Source organism: Cherax quadricarinatus, chromosome 77 (assembly GCF_038502225.1).
Source record: "Cherax quadricarinatus isolate ZL_2023a chromosome 77, ASM3850222v1, whole genome shotgun sequence".
NCBI lineage: Eukaryota > Metazoa > Arthropoda > Malacostraca > Decapoda > Parastacidae > Cherax > Cherax quadricarinatus.
Genome location: NC_091368.1, coordinates 8,894,706 through 8,907,297, shown reverse-complemented (window position 1 = coordinate 8,907,297; position 12,592 = coordinate 8,894,706). Strand labels below are relative to the sequence as shown.

Below are 12,592 nucleotides of genomic sequence, written 5' to 3'. Positions count from 1 at the left end.
CTGCCTTCACTATATCACTATTCAGATTGTTTCACTTCCTGACAATTCTATGACAGAAGAACTACTTTCTAACATCCCTGTGGCTCATTTGAGTCTTTAACTTTCAGTTGTGACGCCTTGTTGCTTGTGTACTCACCTAGTTGTACTTACCTAGTTGTGGTTGCAGGGGTTGATTCATAGCTCCTGGCGCCGCTTCTTCACTGGCCGCTACTGGGTCACTCTCCCTGTACTATGAGTTTTATCATACCTCTGCTTAAAGCTATGTATGGATCCTGCCTCCACTACATCACTTCCCAGATTATTACACTTCCTGACAACTCTGTGACTGAAGAAATACTTCCTAACATCCCTGTGATTCATCCGAGTCTTCAACTTCCAACTGTGTCCCTTTGTTGCTGTGTCGTGTGTGTGTATACTCACCTTATTATGGTTTTGTGTGTGTGCTCACCTATTTGAGGATGCACGGATCGAATCTTAGCTCCTGGCCCAACCTTTCTCCTAGTCACTACTTGGTCTACTCTCTCTGCTCCAGGAGCTTTATCATAACTCTTCTTAAAGCTATGTATGGGTCCTGCTTCCTGTGTGTACATGTGTACACTGACTCACAGTGGACGGAGAGCCTGGCTGAGGCTGTGAGAGGTGGACTGGTGCTGCCCAGCGTGGTGACCTCACATGTGACCTTGGCACCGTTGTCAGCCGGAGTGAGGCGCAGCTTGGCCCTCCCCCGGGTGACGTTCATCTCCCGCACCACCTCCGTCGCCACCTCCTCTTCCTCCTTGTATATCCTGTCAAGTTAAAATATAACATATCTTTAAAAACATCTAATATATAACAGAAAACATAAATGTATACAAATATATTCTGAAATGTTAATTCCCTCATAGGCGGAATATACAATAAAATACAAAATTCTGAAGTTACGTGTTTAAAATAAATTCCTTTCTACAGCTCACCATGGATTCACACTTTTATGTTATCTGCTGGAAATATTCAGTTATGCTATATTAAAATAAATTCTCCACTAATAATTCCTTGTTATTAAACGCCTCTTAAAATTATTTAATATGTTAAGAATCTTATTTTTTAACATTAATTCCATTATGCATAAGTGTATGTAAGGTGTGGATGGACTCACGAAATCGTATTAACGTGATTGTAAACAAATCAGGGAACGGGTGAGGTTAGAACTCATGGCGTGTGAGTTGTAAAACTGACAGGTCAGTGCGTTAACCACTCGGCCATCTGGCTCTGAGATAGAAGTATACCTAGTTGGATGAATCTTATTAGAGCCAGCTGACCCAGTGGCTAACGCACTGGAATCACTTAGGGATTCACTTGTCAAGGGTTCTAACCCCACCTGTTCCCGCATTAGATGTGGATTGTAAACGATTCATTTATATTGTTATACATGAAAGGTTGGGGGTTGGTAGATATTTACACCTAAAGCAAAGTTACAAAGATAATCTTCATTGTCACATACAGGAAACATACACCGTGAGGCGTATGGCTTTCACGACTGATAATTTAATCCCAATTATATGGATTAAACTGTTCATTATTGTTGGTTGCATATGTGACACTAAGCAGTAATCTCTCGGCTTTGAGCTGCACGCTCAACATTCTTGTTGCACACAGTGTATATGCATTGTGATGTGTATGTCTCTCAGTGTATATATGCTGACAGTTTACTCTATTGCCTATTTTAAAGATTAAAGTTCTCTTGACTGGTAAAGAACGAGTAATATGCAGCCTTAATGACCCAATTGTACTTGGTAGGCTTTAAACCATATAAACCAGCCTTGTCACGATCATTCATTCAGGATTTAAATCGGTGGTCAGGAAGACGCGTGATCAAACACTAGGGTAAATTTGTTAGAAAACGTGACTTCATCTCAATTAAGTTATTCTTGCATTTAACAGGTCACTACATGTCACAATCAACTCTCCGCCTATGTTTACAGTCATGTTAAAACTGTGTTAAAAGTAATCAAGGTCCCAGAACCGAAACGTTTTCTATTAAAAATATCGTAATGTTTACTCAGATGTCTTTTAAACCAATGTTTCGGTATTAATTACCAAGGTTTATACCATTTAAACCAATATATCGCTGTGGTATGAGAAAGACGGAATTAACCACATCGAAATGCCAACAGAACTCCTCTGCAACTTCACTCCACTGATCGGGTAAGCCAAGACGATGCAAGATCCAATGATTTCTAGCTCCCACATAACCAGTAACACTGAGACAACCCAGCTCTCTAAGACTCTTTGTGTCTTGGTTGTAAGAGGCTCCAAACAGCTGAATGTAAACACATCCAATGAGTGGTTTTGCTTGTACTACTAAGTAAGCACAAGTCTTATTTCCTCGAAGAGCTTCGCATTACAATATACAGTAAGACGAGAAAGTTGCTACCACTCTACTCTAAGCTTTAAAAAGCTGAGCCAGCTTTAATTTTTTTGTTGGTAGAGAACACTGCATTGTTTTGAGATTATAAAGGCATTCTGGGCATCACTGTTGCCTTAAATTTTAAAACCGTCATTTTATATTCAGTAATTTTTTTCCGTCAGAGGATTACTCGAAGAGCTAAAGAAGGTCTGAAGGTGTTGTAGAATCCCGAGTCACTACTAATATAAATACAATAATGGAATACAATACCGACTAGTTAATAAGCAAGACACATGTGCATCATTTAGGTATCTTTATTCCGAAAAGCCTCGCTTACACAGTAGGCTTCTGCCGCTGCTGCTGCTGCTGCTGCTGCTGCTGCCTCCTCTGTACTTCTTCGAATACAAAGGAGTCAGCAGAAGCAGCGTAGATATCAAGAAGATGCAGTCAGTCCATCACCCATGAAGACGTAGTATGCAGGGGGTCAGTCCCTCAGCCTGGAGAAGAGTTGTGCTTCATAATATGGAGCAAAACTCTTATCCAGTGTGAGTACCCTCACCTAGCACAGCCTCTGTAGTGTGAGCACCCTCACCTAGCACAGCCTCTATTGTGTGAGCACCCTTACCTAGCACAACCTCTGTAGTGTGAGCACCCTCACTTAGCACAGCCTCTGTAGTGTGAGCACCCTCACTTAGCACAGCCTCTATTGTGTGAGCACCCTCACCTAGCACAGCATCCATTGTGTGAGCACTCTCACCTAGCACAGTATTGTGTGAGCACCCTCACCTAGCACAGCCTCTATTGTGTGAGCACCCTCACCTAGCACAGCCTCTATTGTGTGAGCACTCTCACCTAGCACAGTATTGTGTGAGCACCCTCACCTAGCACAGACTCTATTGTGTGAGCACCCTCACCTAGCACAGCTTCTACAGTGTAAGCACCCTCACCTAGCACAGCTTCTACAGTGTAAGCACCCTCACCTAGCACAGCTTCTACAGTGTAAGCACCCTCACCTAGCACAGCTTCTACAGTGTAAGCACCCTCACCTAGCACAGCTTCTACAGTGTAAGCATCCTCACTTAGCACAGCCTCTGCAGTGTAAGCATCCTCACTTAGCACAGCTTCTACAGTGAAAGCACCCTCACCTAGCATAGCCTCTACAGCGTAAGCACTATCACCTAGCACAGCCTCTACAGTGTAAGCACTATCACCTAGCACAGCCTCTACAGTGTAAGCACCCTCACCTAGCACAGCCTCTACGGAGTAAGCACTATCACCTAGCACAGCCTCTACAGTGTAAGCACCCTCACCTAGCACAGCCTCTACAGTGTAAGCACCCTCACCTAGCACAGCCTCTACGGAGTAACCACTATCACCTAGCACAGCCTCTACAGTGTAAGCATCCTCACCTAGCACAGCCTCTACGGAGTAAGCACTATCACCTAGCACAGCCTCTACACTGTAAGCACCCTCACCTAGCACAGCCTCTACGGTGTAAGCACTATCACCTAGCACAGCCTCTACAGTGTGAGCACCCTCACCTAGCACAGCCTCTACAGTGTAAGCACTATCACCTAGCACAGCCTCTACAGTGTAAGCACTATTACCTAGCACAGCCTCTACAGTGTAAGCACTATCACCTAGCACAGCCTCTACGGAGTAAGCACTATCACCTAGCACAGCCTCTACAGTGTAAGCACTATCACCTAGCACAGGCACAGCCTCTACAGTGTAAGCACTATCACCTAGCACAGCCTCTACAGTGTAAGCACTATCACCTAGCACAGCCTCTACGTAGTAAGCACTATCACCTAGCACAGCCTCTACAGTGTAAGCACTATCACCTAGCACAGCCTCTACAGTGTAAGCACCCTCACCTAGCACGAATGTTTTCTTCAACCCTAATGATATCGTTTTAAAGGCCTTTTAATAAAGTACAAATGCCACTCGAGCCGAGAAAAGCTTCTTACAAATGTCCTGATGTGTTCACAAGCACATCACAATTATCTTGTCGATACACATCACCTTTTGATACGACTAACACATCCTTCACCTTTTTTTCTACCTACTCCGGACCTCGGTTTTCCTGGCGGTCACGTCTGAGCTTAAGTATACAATATTGATTTTCGATATCTCATCCGTCCTGTGTTTTCTCTGGCATAACTCCCACTACGGAGTTACGTCTTATGGTAACATACGTAGATTATTCGATTAATGTATGAAATTAAACCGAAATCTGTCATGCATAATGCTCAATAATAACCCGCATGGAGACACGCTCAGGTGATTAATTGATTCGTATATTTCGACCCCCTTCTGGGATCCTCTTCAGCTGAAAAGGAATCCAAGAATTAGATCACAGGAAAGGAGGAACATTATCAAAGCCCTACTGGTGAATGTTAGACAGGTCTAACTCACACCCACTTATGTTCCTGTCCGACCTATTTTCAGAGCTGCCTAAATTTATCTTCCGAGTGACGTTACTCCGAAGTTTGTTCGACACAGCCACAGCTCTATTGCCATATCATTGTTTTCCTATATTTTTTCTAAATCTAAATTTGTCCAGCTTAAATTCATTGCTGCGAGTCCTACCTTCTTTAGTACGTTATTTGTGTATCCCTTTGTAGAAAGGCAATGTACAGCTCAAGACATTTACTAAAGGAAAAGCTTCGCCACGATTGGCTTCTTCAGTTCTAAAGAAGCTAGAACTGGAGAAGCCACTTGTAATGAAACACTTTCTGTAATAAATAATCTGAACTGCATAGTGTCTTTTGGCACATCTTGTCGGTATCACGATATCATTTTCCAGTTATATCCCTTTCATGTATTCAAGTTTTACCAGCCATACTGCTCACTAATATCATATCCTCACTAATTCAAAGACTTTCCAAAGAGGACAATTTCACTGCCGTCAACCTATCATCATAGGAAAGATTTCTGATACGTGGGATGAACTTCAATATTCTCTGTATATTATCTAATGCATTTACGTCTATTCTGAATATTAAGGCCAGAAGTGAGCAGCATAATCTAAATGTGGCCTTTATAAGGGATATATAAACTTACAAGTATAACCTGTGGACTCCTATTATTTATACTGCCTGATATGAAGCTAGGAATTCTATTAGCATTTCTGGGAACAAAATATTGTCTTGGTTTTAGATTACTGCCTTGATCCAATACGAGACCTGGTCACAGACCGGGCCTCGGGGGCGTTGACCCCTGAAACTCTCTCCAGGTATACTCCAGGTATACTAGAACAGCTACGTGAATCGAAGTATTGCAGAAAAGAGCTTTTATGTGCATAGTGAAGTACTGGTTAGGGTATATAAAAGAGGGGAAGGGGGCAGATTTTTTTCCAGTAAAAGTAGGCCTTAGACAGGGATATGTGACGTCACTATATTTAAGAGACATCAACCACAAGGAAATAAAGGAAGGAAACATGGAGAGCGAAATTTCTGGACACAGTTATGAAGAAGTTTGAGTCAACATTTGAAAGGTTTCAACAGGAGTGAAGACGAGATGAACCAGTGAGACTTGATCTGTGATAATGTTGAAGATTAAGACACATGTGCAACAGTTTGGTATCTTTATTGATGAAATGTTTCCCCTACACAGTAGGCTTCTTCAGACTGAAGAAGCCTACTGTTGTAGGCGAAACGTTTCATCAATAAAGACACCCAGCTGTTGCACATGTGTCTTAGTCATCAACTTGTCGGTATTTTATACCATTTCAATAATTCTGTAATAACGTTGGGAGAAGTACCGACAAAATTTTAGGTAAACGGACACATGTGTAATTAATGTATATGTTTCGCTCTGGAGAACGAAACGTTGCCGAAATAAATGTCGCATTAGTTGCACATGTATTGTTTTACCTAACAGACTTGATCTGGTCTTCACACAGAATGAATATTGTAGCAGAAATTAAAGACGGGAACTAATAGGAACCAGCGATCATGTGGTACGAAGATTTTGAATATATGGTGGAATAAGCAAGGGAGGAAGAAAGAAGCAAATAACAGAAAATGAGACTACGGAAGATGGCCTGAGAATTTTTCTGAGAGAAATGGAATGGGAAAATAAACAGGGAAAACTGATGTGCAGAAGGAATAGCGGAGATAAGCAAGTAATGGGAACGGTTGAAGTCCCTTGATTTGTACTCCCTGGAACGCAGGCGAGAAAGATGCATAATAATATTCACTTGGAAAATCCTAGAGGGATTAGTACCAAATTTACACACGAAAATCACTTCTTGCAAAAGCAAAGAACTTGGCAGGAGATGCAACCCCGCCCCTCCAAGTGAAAAGCAGAGGCGCCACTAGTACACTGAGTCACAACACAGTAAGTGTCAGGGGCCCAAGACTGTTCAACTGCCTTCCAGCATACATAAGGGAAATTACCAATAAACCTCTGTATTCAAGAAGGCATTGGACAGGCACCTTAAGTCAGTACTTGACCAACAGGACTGTGGTTCGTACGTCGGTTTACGTGCGGTCAGCAGTAACAGCCTCGTTGATCAGGCCCTTATCCACCACAAATCCTGGCCACGGACCGGGCCACGGGGGAGTTTACCCCCCGAAACCCCCTCCAGGTATAGTACCAGAGGATTGATTCATATCAAGCATATAGAAGAGAAACAGGGAAAACAAAGACAGCAAATGGATTGGCAGAGAATGAAGGGAGAGGATATAAAGAGAATGAAAAAAATAGAGAAAATCAAAATGCAGAAAAACCGAGAAGCAAACAAAAGCGCTAGAAACGAATATGCAAAAATAGGAAGGTAGGATAAGCAAATAACTCGCACATTGGACAATATTTATTGAGACGTTCCTGTCCGACTTGGATAATTAGTTAGTGGTCCAAGTTAGTGGTCCAAGTTAGTGGTCCAAGTTAGTGGTCCAAGTTAGTGGTCCAAGTTAGTGGTCCAAGTTAGTGGTCCAAGTTAGTGGTCCAAGTTAGTGGTCCAAGTTAGTGGTCCAAGTTAGTGGTCCAAGTTAGTGGGTCAAGTTAGTGGTCCAAGTTAGTGGTCCAAGTTAGTGGTCCAAGTTAGTGGGTCAAGTTAGTGGTCCAAGTTAGCTGTCCAAGTTAGTGGATCAAGTTAGTCGTCCAAGATAGTGGTCCAAGTTAGTGGTCCAAGTTAGTGGTCCAAGACGCACCGAAACGTCGTTTTAAGTTTCATTCTTCTACCTGCAGGTTATTGTATTGTTACAATCACGGTATTGTGCCTTTTTATTCTAAAAAAAAACAGTGGAAATTATTTAACGTAAAAGGTCAGAAATATTAAACAGCCTCTTAAAAAAAAGTCGCGTGTGTAAGGTCAGATTAGTCAGGAAACAGGACAAGTGTTTCCTGACGCGGGTCTTAGTCATGTGATGACCCGCAGCTGGAGCTTTTAACCATCTGTGTGAAGAAACAAGTGATAAAGCTGGGGAAGGAGGAAGAAACGCTTACAGAAAATGACAAGAGATTCTAAGAAATCTTAATTGGAGAATGTGGAGGACTGCCAGAAGGTATTGTAATGATAATGGACCAACATATACTGGAGAGAATCAACAAAACAAAAGAAGTTCGGCGCAATTTAAATTAATTAATCTTCTGGGGAAAATAAATTCATTGTTAAACGTGATGAGGGTATAAAAGGGGAGGGGGAGAAGGGAGGAGAGAGGAGAGGAGAGAGAGGGGGGAGTTTAAGGGCGAAGGGGGCGATAAGACACATGTGCAACAGTTAGGTATCTTTATTCCGAAACGTTTCGCCTACACAGTAGACTTCTTCAGTCGCTGACGGAAGAGGTAGTAGGAGGAGTAGAGATGTGAAGACGATGTAACCAGTCCATCACCCTTTGGCAGGAGAGGAGGGGGTTTAAGGGGAAGAGTGACCTACCTGATGGTGGGTGGGGGGTGACCTCCTACGCTGGAACAAGCCAGGTCGAGGGTGGTACCCGCCAGGTAGCTGTCACCCAGGTCTCCCTCTAACCTGGGCGGTCCTGCCGGCTCTGCAAGTCAATAACACTTCTCAAAAATAACGTTTTGATCCGAGGAAGCTGAGATATATATATATATATATATATATATATATATATATATATATATATATATATATATATATATATATATATATATATATATAATGTATCTTTCTTTCTTTCAACACACCGGCAGTATCCCACCGAGGCAGGGTGGCCCAAAAGGAAAACCGAAAGTTTCTCCTCTTACATTTAGTAATATATACAGGAGAAGGGATTACTAGCCCCTTGCTCCCGGCATTTTAGTCGCCTCTTACAACACGCATGGCTTACGGAGGAAGAATTCTGTTCCACTTCCCCATGGAGGTAAGAGGAAATAAACAAGAACAAGAACTAGAAAAAAATAGAAGAAAACCCAGAGGAGTATGTATATATATGCTTGTACATGTATGTGTAGTGTGACCTAAGTGTAAGTAGAAGTAGCAAGACATACCTGAAATCTTGCATGTTTATGAGACAGACAAAAGACACAAGCAATCCTACCATCGTGTAAAACAATTACAGGCTTCCGTTTTACACTCACTTGGCAGGACGGTAGTACCTCCCTGGATGGTTGCTGTCTACCAACCTACTACATACATACATATATATATATATATATATATATATATATATATATATATATATATATATATATATGTATATATATATATATATATATATATATGCATGCAGGGGATGAGATGAAAAGCTGTAAACCTTCTCCCTGAAAGCTGGCTGCCTTGGATCAAAACGTGTAGCTCATGCTACACGCCAAGGTATTGTCCAGTGTGGGTAGATTGGTAAAGCACTGCGTACCTTGTCCTAAGGTTCGTAGGTTCGAGTCTCCTTCAGCCAGAGATCAGTGTTTGTGTATATTTCGCCTGCTCTCGCGAATTCCTTGCATATATATATATATATATATATATATATATATATATATATATATACACGATGGGGTCTACCTCTGGTGCAAATTGTGGGGCCCATAGCCTCGGAGAAGTGGATAAAAAAGCTTCAAGGAAGAATGTATATATATATATATATATATCGCTAAAAAAATTACAAACGGGAAAAAATTGTTTTCAAATATTACTTCTCCGTCCACAGCAGGATTCGAACCTGCAAACTCGGCATCAGAGTACACAGTAGTTTATCCACACAGCCATAAAGAGTTTCTGTAATGTGTAAAAGACTGAGTTTCTTTATATTATGTGTAGAAGACCTATTTTTTTTATAAAATTGTTAAGTACGTGATATTTACATATAAGAAGCTTGAGGTTACTTACTGGTGACGGAGATAATACGCGTCTTGCTGACCACCTGTTCAATGGCAGGGTTCATGGCGCGGCACTCCACGACCACCTCGGTGACCTTGCGTGACCTGACTCTGTAGTGAGTCAGATGTGACGTGGTGACCCAGCCTCCAGCACTCACCCTCACCACCGTCTCCGGTGACCCCGTCACCGTCTCTCCTGCAGCGTCACCAGCAGGATGACAAGAAGTTAGGAAAACATTCGTTTGCCAACAGAGTTGTAAATGAGTGAAAGAAAGTGCCAAGTTGTGTCACTGTAGCGAGAACTTTGAGTAGTTTTAAAAATATGTTGGATATGAATATGAGAATTGCAAAAGAACCAAAAATGCCGATCACCCAATGCGGAAGATTGTTCCACGTATCTACATCTGTGTTCACATGAGTTGAAGATCCCTAGCATGGTCCAGTAGACCTGAACAGTACTCATTCTATCTTATGTTGACAAGACTGATGGACTGAACAGATCGACTCAAGGCTAAGGGACTGATTACCTCAAACTCCTCCTTTCCTGCACTGGACTGAAGAAGACACTGTGTGGCGAAACGTTTCCAGAATAAAGGTACACAAATGCTGCAAAATTGTCTCATTTATCGAAGTGTCAGTTTTGTAAAGCACTTATTTACAGTAGTGGTGTTGGCATGGTCCTCCGTCCAGGTCTCAGGAGTCAGCTAGGTTAGTACACTCACAAATAACCCGCTGGCTGGCTGGATGGCGAAACGTCTACGGTGGGGATGCCCGGGTGTTGTGCATGTGTCATTTCATCCTGTCGGTATTATATACATTTCTTGTACTACTACTACTACTACTACGACTACTACTACTACTACTACCTCCACCTCTTCCTGCCTATATATAGCCGTCCTGCTCCACCTCTGTTAGTGTGACTTTGTCAATGGTCCAAGTCGGACCGAAACGTCGTCGTAAGCTTCTCTTTTATGTGCGGGTTATTTGTGTATCGTTCCAGTCACGGTATTGTGCCTTTTTGTTATTTATCAAGAAAGCGTTTTAGGTCAAGGTTAATATTGGAATTTAAGGTCCGGTAGATGTAGATTGCACAGTAGTAAGTGTGGATGTTCTGAACAGGGAGTAAGTTCAGATCTATGAAGAGTGGGGGGGGGGCATTGCCAGGGATGGGATTTAGTGATTATTCTTACTGCGGCTTTTTGTTGGGTTATTATTGGCTTTAGATGTGTTGCTGCAGTTGATCCCCAAGCACAGATAGCATAGGTGAGGTATGGATATATAAGTATCGTATCTTGGAGAGGATCCCCACCGTTTTGGATACTTTTTTTTTGTTATGTGTTGGATATGGGTGCTGAAATTTAGGCTGTTGTCGAGGTATAGGCCAAGGAATTTGCCCTCATTATGTCTGGCAATTAGAGTGTTGTCGATCGTAATGTTAAGTTGCGCAACACCTGCTCTGCTTCCAAACATGATATAGTAGGTTTTGTCAGTGTTAAGTGTAAGGAAACGTTTCGCCACACAGTGGCTTCATCAATCCAATACAAAGAAGAAAGGTGTAAGGAGAAGAGGAGTTTGAGGTAATCAATCCTTCAAAAGCACTAAAGTCAATGTAATCAAACCAATGAACTCTGTCAGGAAAGACGTGAGTGTATGTACTCGCCCTCAGAGGACGGAGGATCAAGCCTTGCGCTGAATAACCCACATGGGTTTAGTGCTCAATATGAATTTTTCTATTGTTTTTCCTTGCGTTGATGGACCCACATGGGTTTAGAGCCTCACATAAATTTAATACGAACGTAAAATAATTTCATGGGAAAATATCTGGGAGGAATTGAAGTTTGAAATTCGAATAAATGACTTAGTCAAAAAATATTATTATTTTTAAAAATTCCTTTGGCTTTAAAAATTCACAAAAAAATAGAAAGTAATCATAACTCATTAAAGTAATTATAACAATAGACTGCGCCCAGTACCGTGACGGTACTGCGTGCTAATGTACCGTGAACCCTCCAGTGTACCATGACGTACCTTGTACCTTCCAGTGTACGATGACGTACCTTGTACCTTCCAGTGTACCATGACGTACCTTGTACCTTCCAGTGTACCATGACGTACCTTGTACCTTCCAGTGTACCATGACGTACCTTGTACCTTCCAGTGTACCATGACGTACCTTGTACCTTCCAGTGTACCATGACGTACCCTGTACCTTCCAGTGTACGATGACGTACCTTGTACCTTCCAGTGTACCATGACGTACCTTGTACCTTCCAGTGTACGATGACGTACCCTGTACCTTCCAGTGTACCTTGACGTACCTTGTACCTTCCAGTGTACCATGACGTACCCTGTACCTTCCAGTGTACCATGACGTACCTTGTACCTTCCAGTGTACCATGACGTACCTTGTACCTTCCAGTGTACCATGACGTACCTTGTACCTTCCAGTGTACCATGACGTACATTGCACCTTCCAGTGTACCATGACGTACATTGCACCTTCCAGTGTACCATGACGTACCTTGTACCTTCCAGTGTACCATGACGTACCCTGTACCTTCCAGTATACCATGACGTACCTTGTACCTTCCAGTGTACCATGACGTACCTTGTACCTTCCAGTGTACCATGACGTACCTTGTACCTTCCAGTGTACCATGACGTACATTGTGCCTTCCAGTTTACCATGACGCACCTTGTACCTTCCAATGTACCATGACGTACCTTGTACCTTCCAGTGTACCATGACGTACCTTGTACCTTCCAGTGTACCATGACGTACCTTGTACCTTCCAGTGTACCATGACGTACATTGTACCTTCCAGTGTGCGTGATGTACCTTGTACCTTATATAGTGCACAATGACGTACATTATACCTTCCAGTGTACCATGACGTACCTTGTACCTTCCAGTGTACCATG

General features: G+C 42.4%; 1 protein-coding gene across 1 annotated transcript in view; it reads right to left on the bottom strand.

Moving 5' to 3' along the window:
- LOC128702037 (nephrin-like) overlaps window positions 1-12,592 on the bottom strand; it is a 406,265-nt gene that overhangs the window by 108,022 nt on the left and 285,651 nt on the right. Inside the window, exons 9-11 of the mRNA XM_070101415.1 lie at window positions 9,681-9,866; window positions 8,271-8,382; window positions 607-785 (exon numbers count right to left, since the gene is read on the bottom strand). Of these exons, the coding sequence (XP_069957516.1) occupies window positions 607-785; window positions 8,271-8,382; window positions 9,681-9,866 (477 nt within the window). The remainder of the gene's footprint in view (window positions 1-606; window positions 786-8,270; window positions 8,383-9,680; window positions 9,867-12,592) is intronic.